General features: G+C 41.4%; 1 protein-coding gene across 1 annotated transcript in view; it reads left to right on the forward strand.

The window, feature by feature from the left end:
- Positions 1-10,856: 10,856 nt before the first annotated feature.
- The window catches only part of mpped1 (metallophosphoesterase domain containing 1), a 34,381-nt gene continuing 24,459 nt past the window's right edge, over positions 10,857-20,778 (forward strand). The window contains exon 1 of the mRNA XM_083528056.1: positions 10,857-11,134. Within this exon, the coding sequence (XP_083384182.1) occupies positions 10,872-11,134 (263 nt within the window). The 5' untranslated portion in view covers positions 10,857-10,871. The remainder of the gene's footprint in view (positions 11,135-20,778) is intronic.

Consider the following 20,778-nt stretch of genomic DNA (forward strand, 5'->3'; position numbering starts at 1 on the left):
CTCTCTCTGTATCTGTCTCTCTGTTTCTCTCTCTTTCTCTCTCTCTCTCTCTCTCTCTCTCTCTCTCTCTCTCTCTCTCTCTCTCTCTCTCTCTCTCTCTCTTTCTCTCTCGTTCTGCTTCAGCCTTTTCCCTGCACTTCCATGTGCACTTTTTCAACAAAGGATTTGCTGTCGGTTATTAACACACACACACACACACACACACACACACACACACACACACATACACCACCTTTTTTTTAATGTTTATTAATGTCGCGATATAAAACAGAATCGCGTGCAGGCGTAGCTCGAAGAGGAAACCAGTTTACCATCTGTCCGTTCACGTGTATTTTACGTTCAGTGATTTTCGCCTCTTTTTCATCGTTTCTTCTCGCACACGTAGCAGTCCGTCTCGGCCTGCTACGATGCGGTTTGCTTTGCCTGGTTATAGAAGACGCCACCTACAGGTGATCGTTCCTCTTGACGCCCCGTTCTGGACGTAACGAATCACAACACGTTCCAACACGGACGCTTTAAAGCCGTGTCACAAACATTGAAGTGTTTTTGTTTGGAAACTGATATTTTTTTCTTCACCGTTTTGGCCCTCCTTCCACACTGAGGCGCTGTTTTTCAGTTAACGAAAACGTAGCTCTTTTGAAAACGCGGCTTGGAAGACGAATGAGAAAATATATTAGAAAAAAGATCATCGGATTTCTGCTCAGAAGGCCACGAGTAAATAGATGAAGATACGCTTTTCATGGGTTCGAGTGGAAGATCTCGTGCTGTGTTGAGCTCCAACCCGATTAAACAATAGATGTGAACTCTGACTGCACCCCAGGCCTCCTCACTTACGTCAGCACCTGACTTCACCGACTAAACGTGGAAAGTGATGTGCAAAATCAGGACAAATCTTATGGTCAGGTGTCCACAAACGTTTGTCTTTATGGTGCAAGTTCATCCGAATCGTGAAAAGAGTGCAAATGATCGGGTTTAGATGTTTCCTCACAGTTCAGCAGCACACACACACACACACACCTGCTTCAGCGGGACGTGGAGATGTATAGCATACATTTTTTTGAACAGATTTTCATGTGGTTTGTCTTCCTAAAGTACGTCATGTCACCATCTAAAAACATGCCTCTGCTGCTCCGTCCTCTGCCTGGATCTCCATCTGCTCCTCTCAGACGTTCCTCTGTTTGTTCCAGCGCCTCATTTTTGTTTTTTGGTGCGTGCGTAATTCTGTTCATGTGATGGGCTCAGGACCAGGTCTTTCATTCCGCGCGCGTGTGTGCGTGCGTGCGTGCGTGCGTGCGTGCGTGTGTGTGTGTGCGCGTGTGTGCGCGTGTGTGTTAAGATTTAATCCATAATGATGGGGTAGGTGTTTACATCACACCTTGACAAAGAAAGACATGAAAGTGCGGCTGTAAGCCGTGTGTGTGTGTGTGTGTGTGTGTGTGTGTGTGTGTGTGTGTGTGTGTGTGTGTGTGTGTGTTGGTGCCAGGAAATCAAGTGCAACATGTCTTTTGGTGAAGCTTCTTGAAGTGTACCCTCAGACTGTCTTGCCAATAAATCACATCCTCCAAAATGCTAATATCAACCTTCTGTCCTGAATCCAACGGCTTAGCGAGAAGACTGCAGGTTCTGTCTGACCTAAAAAAAAAAAAAATCAATCAGCGCGTCTTTTTTCTGGTCGAATTCTGAACGTCTTTGTTCTGCTCGGTTCTTTCTTCGAGACACACTTCAGTGCGTTATTGAATTTAATCCTAAGATATACAGGACGGGTCGAAGCAAGTGAGCATTAAAGACCACCTGAGACTGAACAAAGGTGTTTGAATAAACAGACTGTCGATGAAGAACGGAAGTTGGTGGAGAACGAATGCAAGAACCAAAAGCTCTTTGGATTTAGGACCCGTCATGTGACGTCCTCAGAGAAGCCACGGCTGATTTAATGACGCCGTGACTAACCAAAGAGCTTTGTTTTTGATTTCAAATCAGATCTTCACCCCTGAAGTTTTTGGAGTTCGGCTCCTGCCTCGGCTCTTTCTCTCTATGCTGATCAGCATTTCCATGTTGGTCTTGGATAAACATTTATTCGTTTTGAAGGCATGTTTATGGCGGTTAGCTGGTGATCATGTCCATCTCTATATGATGGTCCTGTGAGCTGCAGCAGGGCAGAGCTGGAACATGAACCACCAACCTGCATTCAGTAGTCCATCATCTTCATTTCATGGATGGATGGATGGAGGAAAGGAAGGAAGGATGGATGGATGGATGGATGGATGGATGGATGGATGGATGGATGGATGGATGGATGGATAGATAGATAGATAGATAGATAGATAGATAGATAGATAGATAGATAGATAGATAGATAGATAGATAGATAGAGAAAAGGAGGATGGATGGTTGGAGGAGGGAAGGATGGATGAATAGATAGATGGATGGATGGAGGAGGGAAGGATGGATAGATAGATAGATGGATGGATGGAGAAAAGGAGGATGGATGGATGGATGGATGGAGAAAAGGAGGATGGATGGATGGATGGATGGAGGAGGGAAGGATGGATGGGAATGATGGATGGATGGATGGATAGATAGAGGAAGGGAATGATGGATGGATGGATGGATAGATAGAGGAAGGGAAGGATGGATAGGAATGATGGATGGATGGATGGATGGATGGATGGATGGATGGATGGATGGATGGAGAAATCCAGAAAACCGTTAATGAACGAATTGAATATTAGTGAATATTAATCGTATTTGATGTGTTCGGTGCTTCAGCCATAGAAGCAATGAAGTTTAGTTTTCAGGTCTCGCCCGCGTTGTTGCGCTCAAACATTTCTCACCGCTACAGCTGACAATCTGCGTTCTTCTGAGACCTGCTATCACACTTCTCACCGAAATGAAAAAAAAAAAAACACATGAGAGTCAACATGTTTCTGGCAGGTAGCAGTTTTTTGTCATATCCCTGTTCTTTGTTGCCAAACACGAACCCCAAAATTGAGGCTAAGCTTGGCCTACCACATAACTACACACACACACACACACACACACACACACACACACACACACACACAAAACTCATTAATCCCTTCGAACAATCCCAGAGTTTGGAGGTTGGAGGATTTTTCTTCATCAAAGGATACAGACCACCCACTACAACATGTATACAGGGACGGTAACACTAAGGTCCAGCAGCTTCTGCACACACACACACACACACACACACACACACACACACACACACACACACACACACACACACACACTTTGTTTTAAGGATTGATGAGAAAAAGAGATGTGTGCATGCATCCCTGTATAGACGTGGTATTCTGTGTGTGTGTGTGTGTGTGTGTGTGTGTGTGTGTGTGTGTGTGTGCGCACATTTATTTAATTGCTTCCCTTTGAAGAGAAAGTACATGAAAAGAAGGGACGCTTTTGTCGACGAGATTCATAGTGAAATTTAAACTGTTTGTTGCTGCTTTTGAAATACAAAAAACACACACACACACACACACACACACACACACACAAAGATGGAAGCTAATAACAACAGTCATTTGCGTGTCCAGCTTAGGCGTGTTGAACGGTGGAAAACATCTCTTTTCTTTTTCTCTCGCTTTTTTCCCCAGCATCACAAAAGCAGAGGGGCTCTTCATACCCCCCCTCCACACACACACACACACACACACACACACACACACACACACACACACCTACACACACACACTCCCACCCCAATCATGCTGGCGTTTTGTATTTGCGTGATTGATTGCTCCCAAAGACGATGTATTTATTTTTTTTTTTTTTGCTTTGTGTTTCTAAGTGAATGACTCCATTGTGCAGCCCAGAGTCTTGTCTGTAATTCTGAGGCGGCAAATTCAGGGAATCTGAAGAAAAAATGAAAGACGATGTTCTGACAAGGACATTTTGTCCCTTTTTTAAATTTTGTTCAAAGTTTTGTGTCAAAAGAAGTCAATTAAATGCCTAGAAAGTGTGTTTCGTAAATATTTTGCTTGGCAAATAAGGCTTGGTGTAGCAAAACTTATGATTCAGATGCCATTTTGTCAGACATGAAAGATTTCCTTCAACTCCAGATCCTCCATTGAGGTGCGTACGAGTTCATAGGTCGATTACAATGGTTATAGGATTAAGTAGAAGTGGGGCAGAGCTTCAATGTGACGTCACATTCGCCATATTTTTCTCAGAAACGCCTAACGGTCCATGACGGTCCATGTTCTGTCAGGATTTGAATTTGGTGATCTCGAACATGTACAAGGTCAAATGGGGAAATGATGTCCTAAATCCTGTCGTCAATATTTGAATAATTGGTGTTAATCCTCCTGAACATGGAATTCACCAGAGCTGCACAGGTTGTTGCTGGGATCCTCTTCCACTCCTCCATAATGACCTCACGGAGCTGCTGGATGTTACACACATGGAGCTTCTCCACCTTCCGCTTGAGGTCTGGAGACATACATGGTCACTCCTTCACCTTCCTCAGCAAGGCAGTTGTCATCATGATGGTGTGTTTGAAGCGAGAGCATCATTTGTTCTGCTTCAGAATGTCACAGTACATGTTGGAATCCATGTTTCCCTCAATGAACTGCAGCTCCTGAGTACCAGCAGCACTCATGCATGATGGTACCACCACCATGTTCGACTGTAGGTAAGACACAATTTTCTTGGTTCTCCTCGACACATGCTGGACACCATCTGAGCCAAGTAATTTATCTCAGTCTCATCAGATCACAGAACATGGTTCCAGTTGTTTGGCAAACTATTTACGGGTTTCTTGTAAGCAGCTTCAGAACAGGCTCCTTCTGGGACGACGGCCTGCACACAGACTTGTTGCAGTGTGTGTGTACGGTCTGATCACTGACAAGCGGACCTTCTGCTTCAGCGACGTCTAAAGCAATGCTGCAGCACTCATGTTTTATGAAGCAGCTTCTGCATCTGTCGCACAGCACGAGGACTCGACTTCTTTGATGGACCCTTGTGAGGTCTGTTCAGAGTGGAACCAGTCTCAGAAAACCTCTGTATGACCCTGACCACTGTACTGTAACTCAGTTTCAGGGTGTTTCTGATCTTTTTACAGCCTCGGCATCTTTGTGGGGAGCAACAATTCAAATTCTCAAATCCTCAGAGACTCTTTACCATGAGGTGCATGTTGAACATCCAGTTGAACATCCAGTGGTCAGTACGAGAGAATTGGACTCAAAGCAGCGAATTTGAACTGCTCTAATCCAAGATACACACAATTGTCTGGTCCTGTCAAGCAGACAAAATCATAAACATGATGAATAGAACATGTGGCTTTGACTGGTTATGGTCACTGAGGGTGGACTCACTTTTGTTGGCAGTTATTTAGACAGTAATGGCTGTGCGGATGGATACAGTAAATCAGTACTGATATACAAACTGCACATTGATACTCCAAAATATATCCACGTTTCATTTATATAATATCGTCCCTTGAGAAGATACTAAAAAGTTTGCTTAAATGTAAGGGGTGCACTAATTTTTGTGAGATGGCACGTGTGTGTGTGTGTGTGTGTGTGTGTGTGTGTGTGTGTGTGTGTGTGTGTGTGTGTGTGTGTATACAATACGATGCATTTATTTAAAAAAAAGAAGTGTGCACCGGATGCAAGCGTTTGTATCGCTATAGAATGTTTTAAACATATTTGCTTCGTTTGAAAACGATTAATTTACATATATAATTATTAGTAAATGCGCTGAACTTTTATTATTTAAAACGTGACCAATAATTTGTGATTAATTTGTGACCTGTAGATCGATTTCTCGTCGCTAAACACGTAATATGACGTAACGCAACGCTACGAAGGCCGAGGCGTGTCCTGACAGTCACGTAGAATACAGATTAACATGGCAGAGGTAGAGCTGTAACGTCCTGCAGACACAACAGGAAAAGAGCATCTGGATTTTTTTACTGTAATTTCCGGACTATAAAGCGCACCCATTTATATGCCGCACCCACTGAATTTGAAGATTTTTATTTTGAACATAAATAAGCCGCACCTGTCTATAAGCCACTAATGAACAAACTAATGTTTGAACAAACTAATGAACTTTACACAGGCTTTAATGAAAGACAGGGTCTGTTACACGGTGTAACGGGTGAAGTATGTTGAGCTTCCTTTAGGAGCAGAGCGGTATTTTGGGAATAACCTGCCACCGCATTTTTTCCGGTATTACTGCATGTGTGCAAGACCGAGGAATATGTCCTTATTATTTTTTGATGCTCATTTCTAAGTTTCTTTGACTAACCCGTAACGCTGTTGCCAAGAATAATAAAAAAGCACGAGTTTTGGAAACCTGTCTGTGCTTATATGATTTCTGTTGTAACTGGAGTTAGCGAGCTCTCCCTTCACCCAGACTCAACGCGTTACAACGGCTTGTATCTAAACAGTAGCCGACTAAGAAAGTCATTGTTCACTGTCTTCCTCCTTCCTTTCACAACTATTTCTCTGGGGAGTTTATCTTTTGGCATCGTCGTGCGTTTAAAAATCACCATCGGTGAAAGTTTTTCTCCCGATGCCGTGCAGCTCAGAACACAGGTGGGGTGCGTTTTTTTTTTTTTTTTTTTCGGAAATTTAATTGGTCTAATGTTATGGGGTTCAGTTTTTTTGCTTGAAGTTTGTGAAACCGGGAAAAACCCAGGAAAAAGGCGTGTGTGTGAAAGGGTCATGCGTTAGAAGTCAGAAGGCACTTGAGTAAATTGATGGTTTGCCATCAGTCTGAACCAAAGAAATAAAATTCTCTGCTCCCCCTCCCCCCAGAGTCTATAACAGTCTCATAGAAACATTAGTAGTATGTAAATATGATGCAAATGACACTTAGGATATTTCAGTTGTGTTCAAATTGTGGTTCTTTCTTTATAATATCTTTATTTCTAACCGAGCTTGAAGGGGGATCTTGACCAAGTGTGTGATTGCTGGTAAACCACCTGGAGGATCTGCTCAGTATTAGGTAGATCAGTTTCATTTATAGTGAAATAATTATTATTAAAAAAAAATTTTTTTACCCGCGTGATCGTAATTTCTTGTTCGCAGAGGCTCTTGAAATTCCCCAAAATTTGCCGACTAGTGTGAATTATGTAGATGTAAGTAACAGGAAAGGATTTATGAGTTGTGAGAGCGAGGAGGAGAAATCTGGATCTGCCGCTAGTTTTTTAAGGATAACATTTTAATAGAGAAGCCAGAGAAGGGTGAAAGTGAAGACAATAGAATGAAAACAACCGGAAGACAACAACAACAAAAAAAAACGAAACGCGTGATTAAACGCGACGAAGCTTTCGTAACGGCGGCTCTAAATCTCTCCCGGTTCGTGAGCAAAGCTTAAAAAACGTCTCTCCTTCCAAGCAGGACACCCCGTACCCATTTCTCTGACTGTTTTTCTTTTTTTTTTTTCTTCACGATTTGCTTTCAGCGACAGAATAAATGTGCTTATCCCTGCAGATTTCTAGCCGCGCTGTAAAAATCTAACGTACGTGTGTGTTAACATCAGGTAAATTGCTTATAGCTCACACCTTATGTGTTAGATTTCAGAGTGGCTCCCTGTGCATGTGTGTATGTGTGCTGACATTTCAGTAGAATACCCTCCATCATCACCAACACCACCACCACCACCACCACCACCGCAGGCACCCCCCTCCGCAGCTCCCCCCATCCCTTCATTTAATTGCTGCTTTTCAGGGACGCGCTTGACTGCATAATTGTCAAAACTCTGCGTGATTGAACTCTGTTTCGCGTACCGAACCTGACACTTTCTGATGCATCTCGTCTTTTTATGACACTTTTCAAATAAAGGAAGCGCTCCAGATGTTTGCCGTAATTCACCCCCCTCCCCCCACTCCCCCCACCCCCCCACCCCCCCCACACACACTCTCCCACCCCCACTTTCCCTCTCTTCCTGGCTGCAGATTTCGGAGGGCCGTTGCCGTGAGCGTGTGCAGGAGGATTAGAGATTTGTGGGGACATGCTGTCTGTGTGTTTGGCAGGCGTGGACAGGACCGCTTCCATGCGGCGTATGAATATTTTAGGGAGCACTTACATATTGCAGGACGAGACCGAACGAAGCGTGCTGGGGTTTTTGTGCATCCGTGGCGAATTTGTGTTTGTTTATTTTTTATATATCTAATTGCGACGCTTATTTCCAAATCTCTAACAGGCACTTCCATCGGCTTCATCAGCTACATTTCTATACAGCAAATCAACTAATTAACCCCCCCCCCCCCCCCATCCTTTAAAAAAGAAAGAAAAGAGATTATAATGGAATAATAACATAATAGAAAATCATTGTGTTCATCAATCCCAATCACACAAGAGGGCCGGCTCTTCATCAGCGAAAACTAAAGTAACACCGTGTTTAGATATTTATTTACTGCCAGTAATTAATTTCCAGACGCATGTTGAATATATTCTATAAAAATAGCCTACATACTCCCTTAAACCCTTTTACATCCCCTTTTGCATGTGACTGAGCATTCAACATTTTTACTGGATTTTTAAAAAATTATAGATTTTAATCAACGCTACAGAAAAGAATAAGAACACAAAATAAATTGTGTACTTCTCACGTTTTTCCACCCTGTAGTATAGTAGCCCCAGCACCAGCAGTAGGATCTTTCATCGTTGCCATAGCGACACATACTATAGTCGTAAATTCGACGCAAACGAGACCCTGCTAAACCGACGAAACTATGTAGACAAACCGTAAAGTAAATAGATATTTTTTATCTTTTATTTATTTTTTTATTATAATTGTATACATTGCATTATTTGTAATATTATATGTACATTACATTTTGTTTTTATTGTATCTGCATCTTAAAAAAAAAAATATATAGATATATATTTTATTATATTAATATATACAAAATATAATTTCTAGCTGACCAAAGCGAAGTCGCATAAACTGAAATAATTATAATTATAATTGTATTTTATTATTATTATTATTATAATTATTATTATAATTATTATTATTATTATTATTAACATTTGTAATATTTGAATTTTATTGTTTTTGCGTTTCATTTTAACATTAAAAAAACATATATTTTGGGCTGAACAACACAAAGTCGCGTAAACGGACATTATTAGAATGTTATTTCCTGTTAGCAATTACCAAAACAAAAAAAACAAACAACAAAAAAAGCCATAAAGAAGAAAATATTGGGATTAAAATTGCTTTATATTCTTGATTGATGTTTCCGACACCTGCCTCTCTTTTATCATTCGTTTGTTTTTTTTTTTTTTTTATAAATCTATTGTTAAGGCAAAAAAAAAAAAAAATAAGCCGATTAGGCAGTTTTCCTGTGGTGGAAAACATGCTTCCGGATTATTCTTTACATGTGATACATACAGTAGATAATTGAGAGAATTTAATTCTAAAAAAATTGTTGAATTGCAATATTGAATGCTTTGGGGTTGTGGGTTAGACCCACAATATTATGCGGCCAAAAGTATTTGGATGCCTTTTTTTTTTTTTTTTTTTTTTTTTTTCAAAAAATTGTTGCCGTAAAGTTGGAGGCACACAACTGTACAGAACGTCTTTAGGATGTGAAAATCTAGTAATAGAGCTGAGCCTAGTGTAAAAAGAATTGGGACTAATTGTGGAATGGGATGTTCAGAAAGATGCACATACTAATTTTATAGTCAGGTGTCCACAAACTTTTGTCCATAAAATCTATGACTTGTGCTTTAAGACCACAAATAAATAAAAAATCCATATAAAATACTTAACCATCTGCTTCAGTTTGTATCTTTCAAATTTGCTATTGGATTAAAAACGCCAGGGCGTAGCTACATCTGTCGTCCAATTACATCCAGTTCTGTTTCCCCTGTACGATGAGTAGCGTTTGTAATTTCTTCATTCTGATCGTTCAGGATTCATTCTGATTCTCATCTCCATCAAGAGCACCAGCTTTTCCTAGCAGCTGTACACGCCTACGCCCCCATGCTTCACAGATGTGTACTTTTAAACAGGAGACGTTCCTTTTCTTCTCTCTCTTTCTTTCAATAAATCTTCATCACACCTGTCTAAAAAAAAAAGAAACCCCCCCCCTCCCTACGTACAGGCTTTAAAAGTATTTTTAGCAACGTATAATCTGGCCGTGCCGTAAACCATCCGAGCTCGGCATTAGCTTGCTCCTCCGAGCGCCACAGCCATACCGAATTGCTCAAATCTGATCCGCAGTACACCCGAAGAAAGGAGAGTCTCCTTCAATATTTGTATATTTAACACGAAAACTTTTTTTAAAACCTGTTCGGGGGAAATACATGGTATGGCCAAAAGTTTGTGGACGCCTGAATCATAAGAACCATATGTCTTTTTTTTCCTGTTGTGTCTGCAGGAAGTTACAGCTCTACCTCTGCCATGTAAATCTGTATTCCACATGACTCTCAGGACACGCCTCGGCCTCCGTAGTGTTGCGATACGTCATATTCACGTGGCAGCAGCGGTGCTGAGGGAACTGCATATCAAATATCAGTCACAAATTATCGTTTACTTTCTAATTAAATAAATATATATATTTATTTACTTTTTCACCGATGCAAATATGTTTTAAAAAGGATCAATCGCGATACAAACGCCATCTTTTATTACCTGATCCATGTTTAGTCTCCTTTACTGTTATAATAATAAATAATAAACTCCACTCTTCTGGGAAGATGTTCCTCCAGATGTTGTGGAGATTTGTGCTCATTCAGGTACACTTGTGTTAATAAAAAGGTCCTGATGTAGGTGAGGTGAAGAGGCCTGGGGTTCAGTCAGGTTGAGGAGCACACTTGAGAAGATTTGTGCTCATTCAGACACAACAAGTACAAGTGTGTGCGTGTTTTTTGTATCACACCTTCCGTATGAAATGTTCTCACCACTTTTTCTTTCCCACCGTAGGCACTCTCCCGTACGAGATAAAGATCGTGATCGCGGGAAACCACGAGCTGACCTTCGATCAGGAGTTCATGGCCGATCTGATCAAGCAAGACTTCTACTACTTTCCCTCTGCCTCCAAGCTGAAGCCGGAGAACTACGAGAACGTGCAGTCGCTGCTCACCAACTGCATCTACCTGCAGGACTCCGACGTTACCGTCCGAGGTTTCCGCATTTACGGCTCACCGTGGTGAGTGTTCGGTTTTCCGTCTTACGCTTCCTTAATTTTTTATTATTTTTTTTTACTCAAGATTGCTGCGGATGTAGAACAGGTCCGGTACACGCCACAAGCAAAAGTATAAGGACACTTTTTTTTTTATTCCATGGTTCTCCCTGTGCACAAAAGCCAGCTAATCTTATACACGGCTGTCCACAAACTTTTGTTCAAATTACTGTATGTAAATGGGATTTTACAAGTATGCAGTAATATATAATCATTTACACAAGGGATATAAATTACACTGTCTGGAATCGTCTGGAATCGTCTGGAATTGTCTGTTAGGGAGGAATTAAAAAAAATTAAAATATCAAGAATCTAGTAACACTGGTCAAAAATAGAACTCTGTGTAGTAATTATTACTTTAGTGCTAATGAGATTTTCCGGCTCGTTAGCAGATAAAACCGACAGGTGAACTTTTTTATTTAATTTTTTTTATGACTTATGAAAAAAAAACAGGATAAATGCATGTCGGTCAAGAACTTGTGTGTGGACAAAAGTTTGTGGACACTCGAATGATAAGATTGTGTGTGTTTTTATTTGTATTTTTTTTTTTTTTATAACACTTATAGTTTATAACTAATTTTTAAAATCTCAGTTCCTGTGTTCTGGTATTATAATATCCTCCACTCCACAAGGGGATTAGTAAAGTCAGGGACTGATGTAGGTGAGATTCTCATTCATCCTAATGAATAATATTGGAGCTCTATAGCAGCAGATCTTCCACTCCAGTGCATGTGAAGCAGATCTTCATGGTGCTGCCTTTGTGCACGGGAGCATTGTCGTGCTGGAACAGGAGCACGTTTGAGTTTCGTAGTTCATAGTCCTGTGCAGTCATGTGCCTCCGAGTTTTTGGCAACAGTTTGAAGAAGGACCTCATGACTGGAGAAGGCAGGTGTCCCAATACTTTTGTCTTAATAGGTTATATAGTAGTATTTATGGATTTATTATTTTTTTGCCACTGTGTCATTTCAGAGTTGCAAGACAATTTTTGGCAGGAAAGTGTGACACGAGAGAGAGAGAGAGAGAGAGAGAGAGAGAGAGAGAGAGAGAGAGAGAGAGAGAGAGAGAGAGAGAGAGAGAAATAATTCTAGGTGAATGGACTTGATGACCTGATGGTTTTAAAACGCCCTGTTGTCTGAACTTCTTCAGCAATGTAAATATGGTATACTGTCCAAATCCTGAAACAGTTGAAGGGGTGTGACTGGAGTGAGAAATGGGACGTTCATCTCTCTCTCTTTCTTCCTCCCTCTCTCTCTCTCTCTCTCGCTCCTCGTCTCCCCCTTGTCTGTTACTCACCATATGTTGCTCCGTGTTTCCTTCCCCCTCAAGTCCGCCTCTATTTTTGTTCCGTCTCTTTTCCCAGTTCCCCCATTGTCTGTCTCTCGTTAACACTTCTGCTGGCATCCCTCTGCGTCTAAGGCTGCGTTTCCTCCTGATCAGACACACGCCGTCTCATTGTGCTACTTTCTTCCCACTTAGGGAGCGTAATTGCTCGAACGCGTGACCACGTACAATAGCGAGACGAGAAAGGGAGGAAAGGAGGATGAACCCTTGCGTGGGCCTGGGTTTGCACGGACGTTCGTGGGTTGGCAGGGGGTGTTGTCGTCCATGTCTAATAATGAGGCGTAAGAACGTTATAAATTTATATTAGCACAAGATTTTTTTGATAAAAAAAATATAGAAGATGGAGGTGTAGAAGGAGAATGAACACTATATCTTACAGTAGGTGTACAAAACTACGTAGTGTGAAAGTGTTTCTTGGTAGAGTTGGAAAAATCGTTTTGTGGGGACTCGCTGGTCCTCATAATTTTTTGGGCCGTGGCATAAATTATCTGCAAATCGATAGATGGCCACTATAAGGTGTGTGTGTGTGTGTGTGTGTGTGTGTGTGTGTGTGTGTGTGTGTGTGTGTGTGTGTGTGTGTGTGTGTTCGCTCTCATTTACATCCCTTCCGAGCATCATCAGTTCCTTGTCACTCCAAGCAGGACGCGTCGTTTCTCGCGGGATGGAGCTGCACCCGTCTCCATGGTGATGACGTTCCTCCAAAAGCAAGCGCTTTCTGGACAGAGCCCACGTTGCTGCGGGTGACGGCTTCCTCTGATCCGAGCATCAGCAACATCTACGCCTTATCTCTTTATCCTCTCATCCGTAATTCCAGATCTTCTCTCTCTCTCTCTCTCTCTCTCTCTCTCTCTCTCTCTCTCTCTCTCTCTCTCTCTCTCTCTCTCTCTCTCACACACTGGCTCTTGTTCTCGCCTTCATCCCTCCATCAAAGGTACACAAAGCTGAATCTCATCCCTTGCTTTTCTCTGTTCTCGGTCCTGCTGTCCTGTTCCTCTCTCGTTCTCCATCTCCATCTCCATCTCCTTCCCTCCTGTCAATCTTGTCTTATGTCTGACTGCGAGGTCATGTCTGTCTCGTGTTTGTCTTTGTTGTAGGAGATGTATATAAGCGCGCGCACACACACACACACACACACACACACACACACACACACACACACACACACACACACACACAGGCTTGTTTAGTGCACTAAATGAGATCTCGGCACAGTGCATTTCTCACTAAATCTCCACTATTTGTCATGCGGAGTTTCTGGAATGAAAGGGACAGCATGGGGGAAACATGTGCCGTGTTTTTCTGTTCTGCTGACGCTAATGCAAGTTTACAAGTCATTTGTCATCCCACAGAAACATACGTGCTTGTGTGTGTGTGTGTGTGTGTGTGTGTGTGTGTGTGTGTGTGTGTGTGTGTGTGTGTGTGTGTGTAAAGGGGTGAGACTAAAGAGAGTCTGATGTTGGTGTAAATGGTGCATTAAAGATGGCGGTTACTTTTGGAAACTGTAGGCGTTACAGTGTGTGTGTGTGTGTGTGTGTGTGTGCGCATATATATATATATATATATATATATATATATATATATATATATATATATATATATATGTAATGCTGAAACATCATAAGAGACTGTTATATAAAAATATGATTGTGTGTGTGTGTGTGTGAGAGAGAGAACAGTGTAATTGATTTTGATTCAAACAGCATTGGTAAACACACACACAGACGCACACAGTGCGAAAACTCGTATGGTGTGTGTGTGTGTGTGTGTAAAGTACATGTAAATGTAGTGCTAAAACAGCATATTTGACATATAAGACTAGCGTAGGTACAGGGCTTCAGGCGAAATCCTTTTTACGTGCGGAACATAATACGTTCCTGAGGGATCTCAGATTGTAACTAAGTCTCCGACCGCATGTTCCCTCATTCTCCCGTCTCGCACTTTAAACAAATTTATTATCATTATTAAAGTTAAAAACATACACAACAGTGCCAGAAAAAGAAACTAGAGTTAGCGCAGTGTCGGTGCAGCTGCTTACGCGGAACTGGAAATACGATTTGTTTTGTGCATGTATGAAAACAATAAAGAATCTGTAGCGCTAGTGTTAGCTGCTAACCGGGAAGTAGCTAGCAGGTAGCTTTAGCACTACGGATTCTATAGCGCTTTACGTCCAGCTTCAAGAATTTCTCCTAAAAAGAAGAAAATCCTGACAATTCCGCATGTCGAGGGAGTGAACGAATGAAGAATGGAGGGAATGAAGACATTTGTTCAAGTCTGTTGAAATAAGTAGAACAGATAAGTAGATCATATCTTTAGAAAATTTTTATATTAAACGTAAAACACACACACACACACACACACACACACACACACACACACACACACACACACACAGACATAAATACCTGTATTGCCCCAATGGGTTCATACAAATTCAAACTTCAAAATGTTTCCATTTATTTAATTTTATTTAATCAATTTGATTTGTTACAAAATGTAATCAATATAATTAAATATATTAAATATTACTATAATAGTGTACTACATTAATTATACCTTTTTATATAATAAAATATTGTATATTATTAAACCACACAGGCATTTTATTTAAAATTGTTTTAAATCTGTAAACTGTTCTAATGTTGATTAATGTTAATAATAATAAACCGCATAAATAAAAAACGACAGACTACTGAAATTCAACCGAACTGTGAATTAAAACACACACACACACACACACACACACACACACACACACACTGTTGAAATGACCTCGCTGATGATGCTGTTAGAATCCAAAATAGAATTCACTTACATCAATTTTCCAGTGTGTAGCTCAAGCGAAAGGAAACTATCATGCGACCGAGAATAAAAAAAAAACTCCTGTACAACTGTGTGCCTCCAAGTTCGAGGTCTGGTAAAGAACCGCATGGAAAGGTTGGGTGTCCCAATACTTTTGGCTCTATTGTGTGTCTGGAGTAGGTATATTAATCTTAGACCTTGAGAGGTCATGTGGTGTAACTGTAAAGCTTTACATGTCCACTTATATCACTTATTTTGGGGGGGAAAGTCAAGCGTCCCAATACTTTTGTTGATCTTGTGTTTAGTGGGGGGGGGGGGGGTATATATTTATTTTAATACCAGAGAAAGAGAGAGAGAGAGAGAGAGAGAGAGAGAGAGAGAGAGAAATTAGTCGTCCAAGATTCAGACTGATCAGTTGCCTTGTCTCATCTCATCCTCCCTCCCTCTCGTATTCTTTCCCTCTTTCTCTTTCAGTCTTTCTCTCCCTCTTTTTTTTCCTCTCCATTTGTCTGTGGGCACTGAGCTGCTTTGAACATGGCAGGGGGCTCAGCGATTTCTGCTGAGCACAACACGTGCCGAATTTGGACAAAGACAGATGAAGCGTGTACTGTAGCTGTGCGTGCGCGCCGAATCCTCTCAGTGGCTGTTGCGCACGTGTGTTCACGCGTGTGTGCCGATTACTTGAAAATGTTTCAGTGTTGTTGATGATGTCTTTGAGGAGGCTGTCACGCAGTAAACCGCGGACAGCGGAGGGAAATAAAACGCCAGAGCGTAGAGAGAGAGAGAGAGAGAGAGAGAGAGAGAGAGAGAGAGAGAGAGAGAGGAGGAGAGAGAGAGAGAGAAAGAGAGAGAGAGAGAGAGAGAGAGAGGAGGAGAGAGAGAGAGAGAAAGAGAGAGAGAGAGAGAGAGAGAGAGAGAGAGAGATGCTCTAAATTTTTTTTCTGTTTTTCTTTTCCTTACCGAAAAAAAGAAAATCGAAGATGTGAGCTACCCAGTGACTCCGCGAGAAATAATTAACGGCCGAGATGCAAAAGACTCCGTAATTAGATTTTTTAATTATTTAATTTGCTTCTCTTCTGTTGTGTCCCAATTATAGAGGAGCCTCATCAAAACACAAAAAAAAGGAAAGAAAAAACACACACACACACACACACACACACACACATATCTAGAGAGGGAGAATAAGAGGCAGCATGAAAGAACGAAGAAACAAAAGCGTCACTCTTTCTTCCTAAATCTTGAGCATTTGATGAGTCTTCCTCTCCGATGAAGGCCGCGCGCTCTTTTCCTCTGCTAATGAACCACCCTGATTGGAGGGATTGATGAAGAAGGAGGAGAGGATGATGAAGATCGGACGAGGCGAGCGATGTCTAATCATCAGCCCCTCTTTTTTTTTTTTTTTTTGCGAGGCAGAGATGTAAGGGGTGTGTGTTTCGCTGCTCGACCTTGCCTGCGTGCCCTGGTGAATTAATTAAGGTGCGTGTTAATGCGGCGTGCGGTTTGGGATGAGGCGGGAGATTAGCACGTCGGCGGCCGGGTCTCTCCTCGGGGAGCGCACTCGCTGCTTCGGCTATATAGGGCCGGCCACGGGGGTACCGCACTCAATTAACAGCTGTCACAGTGTGGAGGGGGGTGCATGTGGAGCGCCCCCTTTGCTGGGCCACAGCACACACATCGTTCGCAATACACACAGACGGGATTCAAGTTGGCGTTTGTATCCCAATGCGCCGTTTTTAACATATTCGCGTCGGTAAAATACAATTGATTTCTATATAATGATCAGCAGATGCGCAATGCTTTTATTATTTAGTAAAGTGACCAATAAACTGTGACCAATATTCGACATGTAGATCGATTTCTACGGCTGAAGTTTTTATCGACTTACTTCCTCGAGTAAGTCTATAAAAAAAATAAATTATTTGCCTCGATTGCTTCGTTCTGTCCATTTTGACTACGCACGGAGCACCGTGTTACCCTTATTACTGACGCACCACCCTCTGGAGCAATCCAGAGAGGTAACACTGAAGAGAGAAAATGATTGGTGGCGTGGCGCTAATATTAGCATTTTTTCGATATACTGATTGGAAGTTCTGTTTCTCGGATCATTTTATTCCTTTCAACGGAGTTTCTTTCGAAAACGGAAAACGACGACGAGTCAAAAAAAAAAAAAAAAAAAAAAAAAAGGTCAAAAATACGATCGGACAATATATTAAGTAGCGTAAATAAATGTGCTCATATCGAGGATATTCTGACCTGATATATAATACGTAATTTTTCTTTAAATAATTATTTTTGTATTTAAATGTTTCATAACTTTAAGCGTCCAAAAGAATGAGCTACGTTGTGTATTATTTTATTATTTCTTTCCGTTATTATGGACATTTACTCACGATTGGCTTCCCTGCATCGTGCTGATGCAGGATTTTTTCTGCCAAGTCAGCTGAATTTGCTCTAAAAGGACTAAAGATTGTGGACACCTGAGCATAGGATTAAAATGTTTAGAGCTGAAACGATTCCTTGAGAAATTCAAATACAAAAGCATAACTTTAGTCTATTTAACTACACTCAGAGCGCTGTTTCCCCACTGACCGTAATTACTGACGCACCACCTGCTAAACTCTGGACCGTTCTGGGTCTCATTTATAAACTTTCCACACAAAGTTTGTGTCTCCTAGTTCAGGTGAAGAGAAAACCACTGACATCAAACCAACTGATGAGAATGAACACTCTCTTTCTTTGAGACACTTAAAGCCAAACAACAGCATGTTTATAAACTCCTACTCGTTCTCCGTCACAGTGAATCGTAACGTCCTCGGATCAACTCGCTATCTGCCCTCTTCTGCATACACGAGGCCTGTGATTGGCCACACGAACGGTTGTTCGTCATCCAGATTAAACCGTTCTATCGAATCCTTTTTTTTTTTTTCTTGCACCGCCAGTGATCACAATCTGACGAGATTTTTTTTTGGCAGAATTCCACATACTAAATATTTTTTAACTATATATTAAAGGTCGGACGATTCTACCGATACCGATAGCCAGGTTGGATCGTACTTGCCGATTAATGATGAATAAACCGACGCTGAATTATGAAAATGTGAATAAATTAATAAATAAATGTGTGGAAATAATGAATCAATTATGAATAATAAGTGTATTATAGCGCTCTTCGATTCGCCTCTAGAGGCCACTCTCGTATTGACTGAACCGTAAGCCGGAAAAACTATGCTTATGATAGTTCCAGCAAACAACTATTGGTGTCGAATAATCGACAAAACTGATTCATCGGTCTACCTCTACTATATATGTTCACTACATAGCTTGCTTTAGTATTTAGGGCACTTCCAATGTTCCTGATATATTATTTGATTTAAAAGCAAAAGTTGTTTATTTATTTATTATTTTTTTGTTGTCCTTTTTTTTTCCCCTTCAAATTACAGTTTGTTTTCTGTGTTTTTTGCCGAAGTGTTGGCATCCATTGCCATAACAACACGCTATCTGAGTTGGACTTGGTCTTGAGTTTAAATCTCAGGACCACCAGTGCTAGCTTCTAAACCCTTAATGAGATTTCTAATTAACATAAATAAATAAAAAGAGTCGCTCTGGATAAGGGCATCTGCTAGCATGTTACTAAAGTGGTGGAGCTCTGGTTAAGTCTCTGGGCTACTGATCAGGTCAGGGGTACGAACCCCAGCTCTGCAGGCTGCCCCCTGTTGGTCTCTTGAGCATAATGAGCCTTTACACCAGACGCCTCATCACTGGCATTTGCCTTTTTACCCACAAAGCATCACTGCTCATTATCGGTCCGTACACCTTTCACCTTTTCACCTCTTTCCCGTTTTGCATGAGCGGCGTCTCGCACTCGACGTCTAATCAACGTACTTTCACAACGAGGAGGAGGCACGATACACTTCTTTCCCCTCCTTCCTTTCTTCCCTATCATTCTCCCTTTCTCTCCCACCCATATACGCCTTCTCTCTCTTTCTCTCTCTTTTTTTCTCTCCTTTCATTCCTGCTCACTTCCTTTACCCCCGCCTCTCCCCTCCCTCCCTCCCTCCCTCGTAGAGAACTTTTGAAATAATTTGAGTCTCCTGGGTTTTTACACATTCTAATTTCGAACTAAATGGGACATCTGTTTGAGAAACGGACGATTTGCCTCGGTTGCCACGGCAACTATCACTCCGTGGGAAACGAGAGATAGACGAGGAAAAAGGGAAAAGGGTCCAGCAGTTTTGCAGATTGACTACACGAACGGACTTTCACCAACACCGTCACTGCACGTTTCTGCTTAGACGCTCCGATTTTCCGTTTTTCATCCCAAACCCGTTTTTTTTTTTTCTACCCCTCTCTTTTTTTTTATCCCCTTTTCTTTTGCATTTGCCTCTGAATCTCAGTCTCTGTATAATTTCTCAGTAACGCACAGGAAGGAGATAATTACTATTGTGTGTTAAGAGTTCTGCCAGTTAGATGAGACAAAAATCTTTCTCACACACACACACACACACACACACACACACACACACACACACACACACACACACACACACACTTGCACTAATGCACAGAAACGCAGTGTAATATGAAAGCGCTTTCATCTGCCCTGAACACTCCTCATTAGTTTTGATGATCATTATTTAAAAATCTGCATTCGCAGTAGTTTAGACGCTTCAGTCGTGCCTTGTGATGGTGACGGGTTCAGTGCGGAGATGATCGCAGCGAGTTTGAAACTTGGCCTTTACGATATTTTGCTATATAAAAAAAAAAAAAAAAGTCCCCAAAAAGACTCCAGTCTGGTAATAATACAGAATTAAGTACAGGAACGGACGAAGAATTTAACATCCGATTCCAACATTTAGTCCTAAATTTTCTGTTCTACTAACCTCCACTCTTCTGGGAAGATGTTGCGCTGGATTTCAGGCTCGTTCAGACACTGTAAAGTCAGATAGTGATTTAGGTGAGGAAGTGGGGAGGCCTGGGGGTGCAGTCAGCGTTCACATTCATTATTACTCAATAGGGTTGGAGCTTAATCCAGGAGCAGGAGATCTTCCGTTCCAATCCATATCAAGCATACAGTGAGGAAAATAAGTATTTGAACACCCTGCTATTTTGCAAGTTCTCCCACTTAAAAATCATGGAGGGGTCTGAAATTGTCATCGTGTCATCATGTCCACTGTGAGAGACATAATCTAGAAAAAAAAAATCCAGAAATCACAATGTATGATTTTTTAACTATTTATTTGTATGATACAGCTGCAAATAAGTATTTGAACACCTGAGAAAGTCAATGTTAATATTTGGTACAGGAGCCTTTGTTTGCAATTACAGAGGTCAAACGTTTCCTGTAGTTTTTCACCACGTTTGCACACACTGCAGGAGGGATTTTGGCCCACTTCTCAGCACAGATCTTCTCTAGATCAGTCAGGTTTCTGGCCTGTCGCTGAGAAACACGGAGTTTGAGCTCCCTCCAAAGA

The sequence above is a fragment of the Silurus aristotelis genome (assembly GCF_946808225.1).
Source record: "Silurus aristotelis genome assembly, chromosome: 24".
Classification (NCBI taxonomy): Eukaryota; Metazoa; Chordata; class Actinopteri; order Siluriformes; family Siluridae; genus Silurus; species Silurus aristotelis.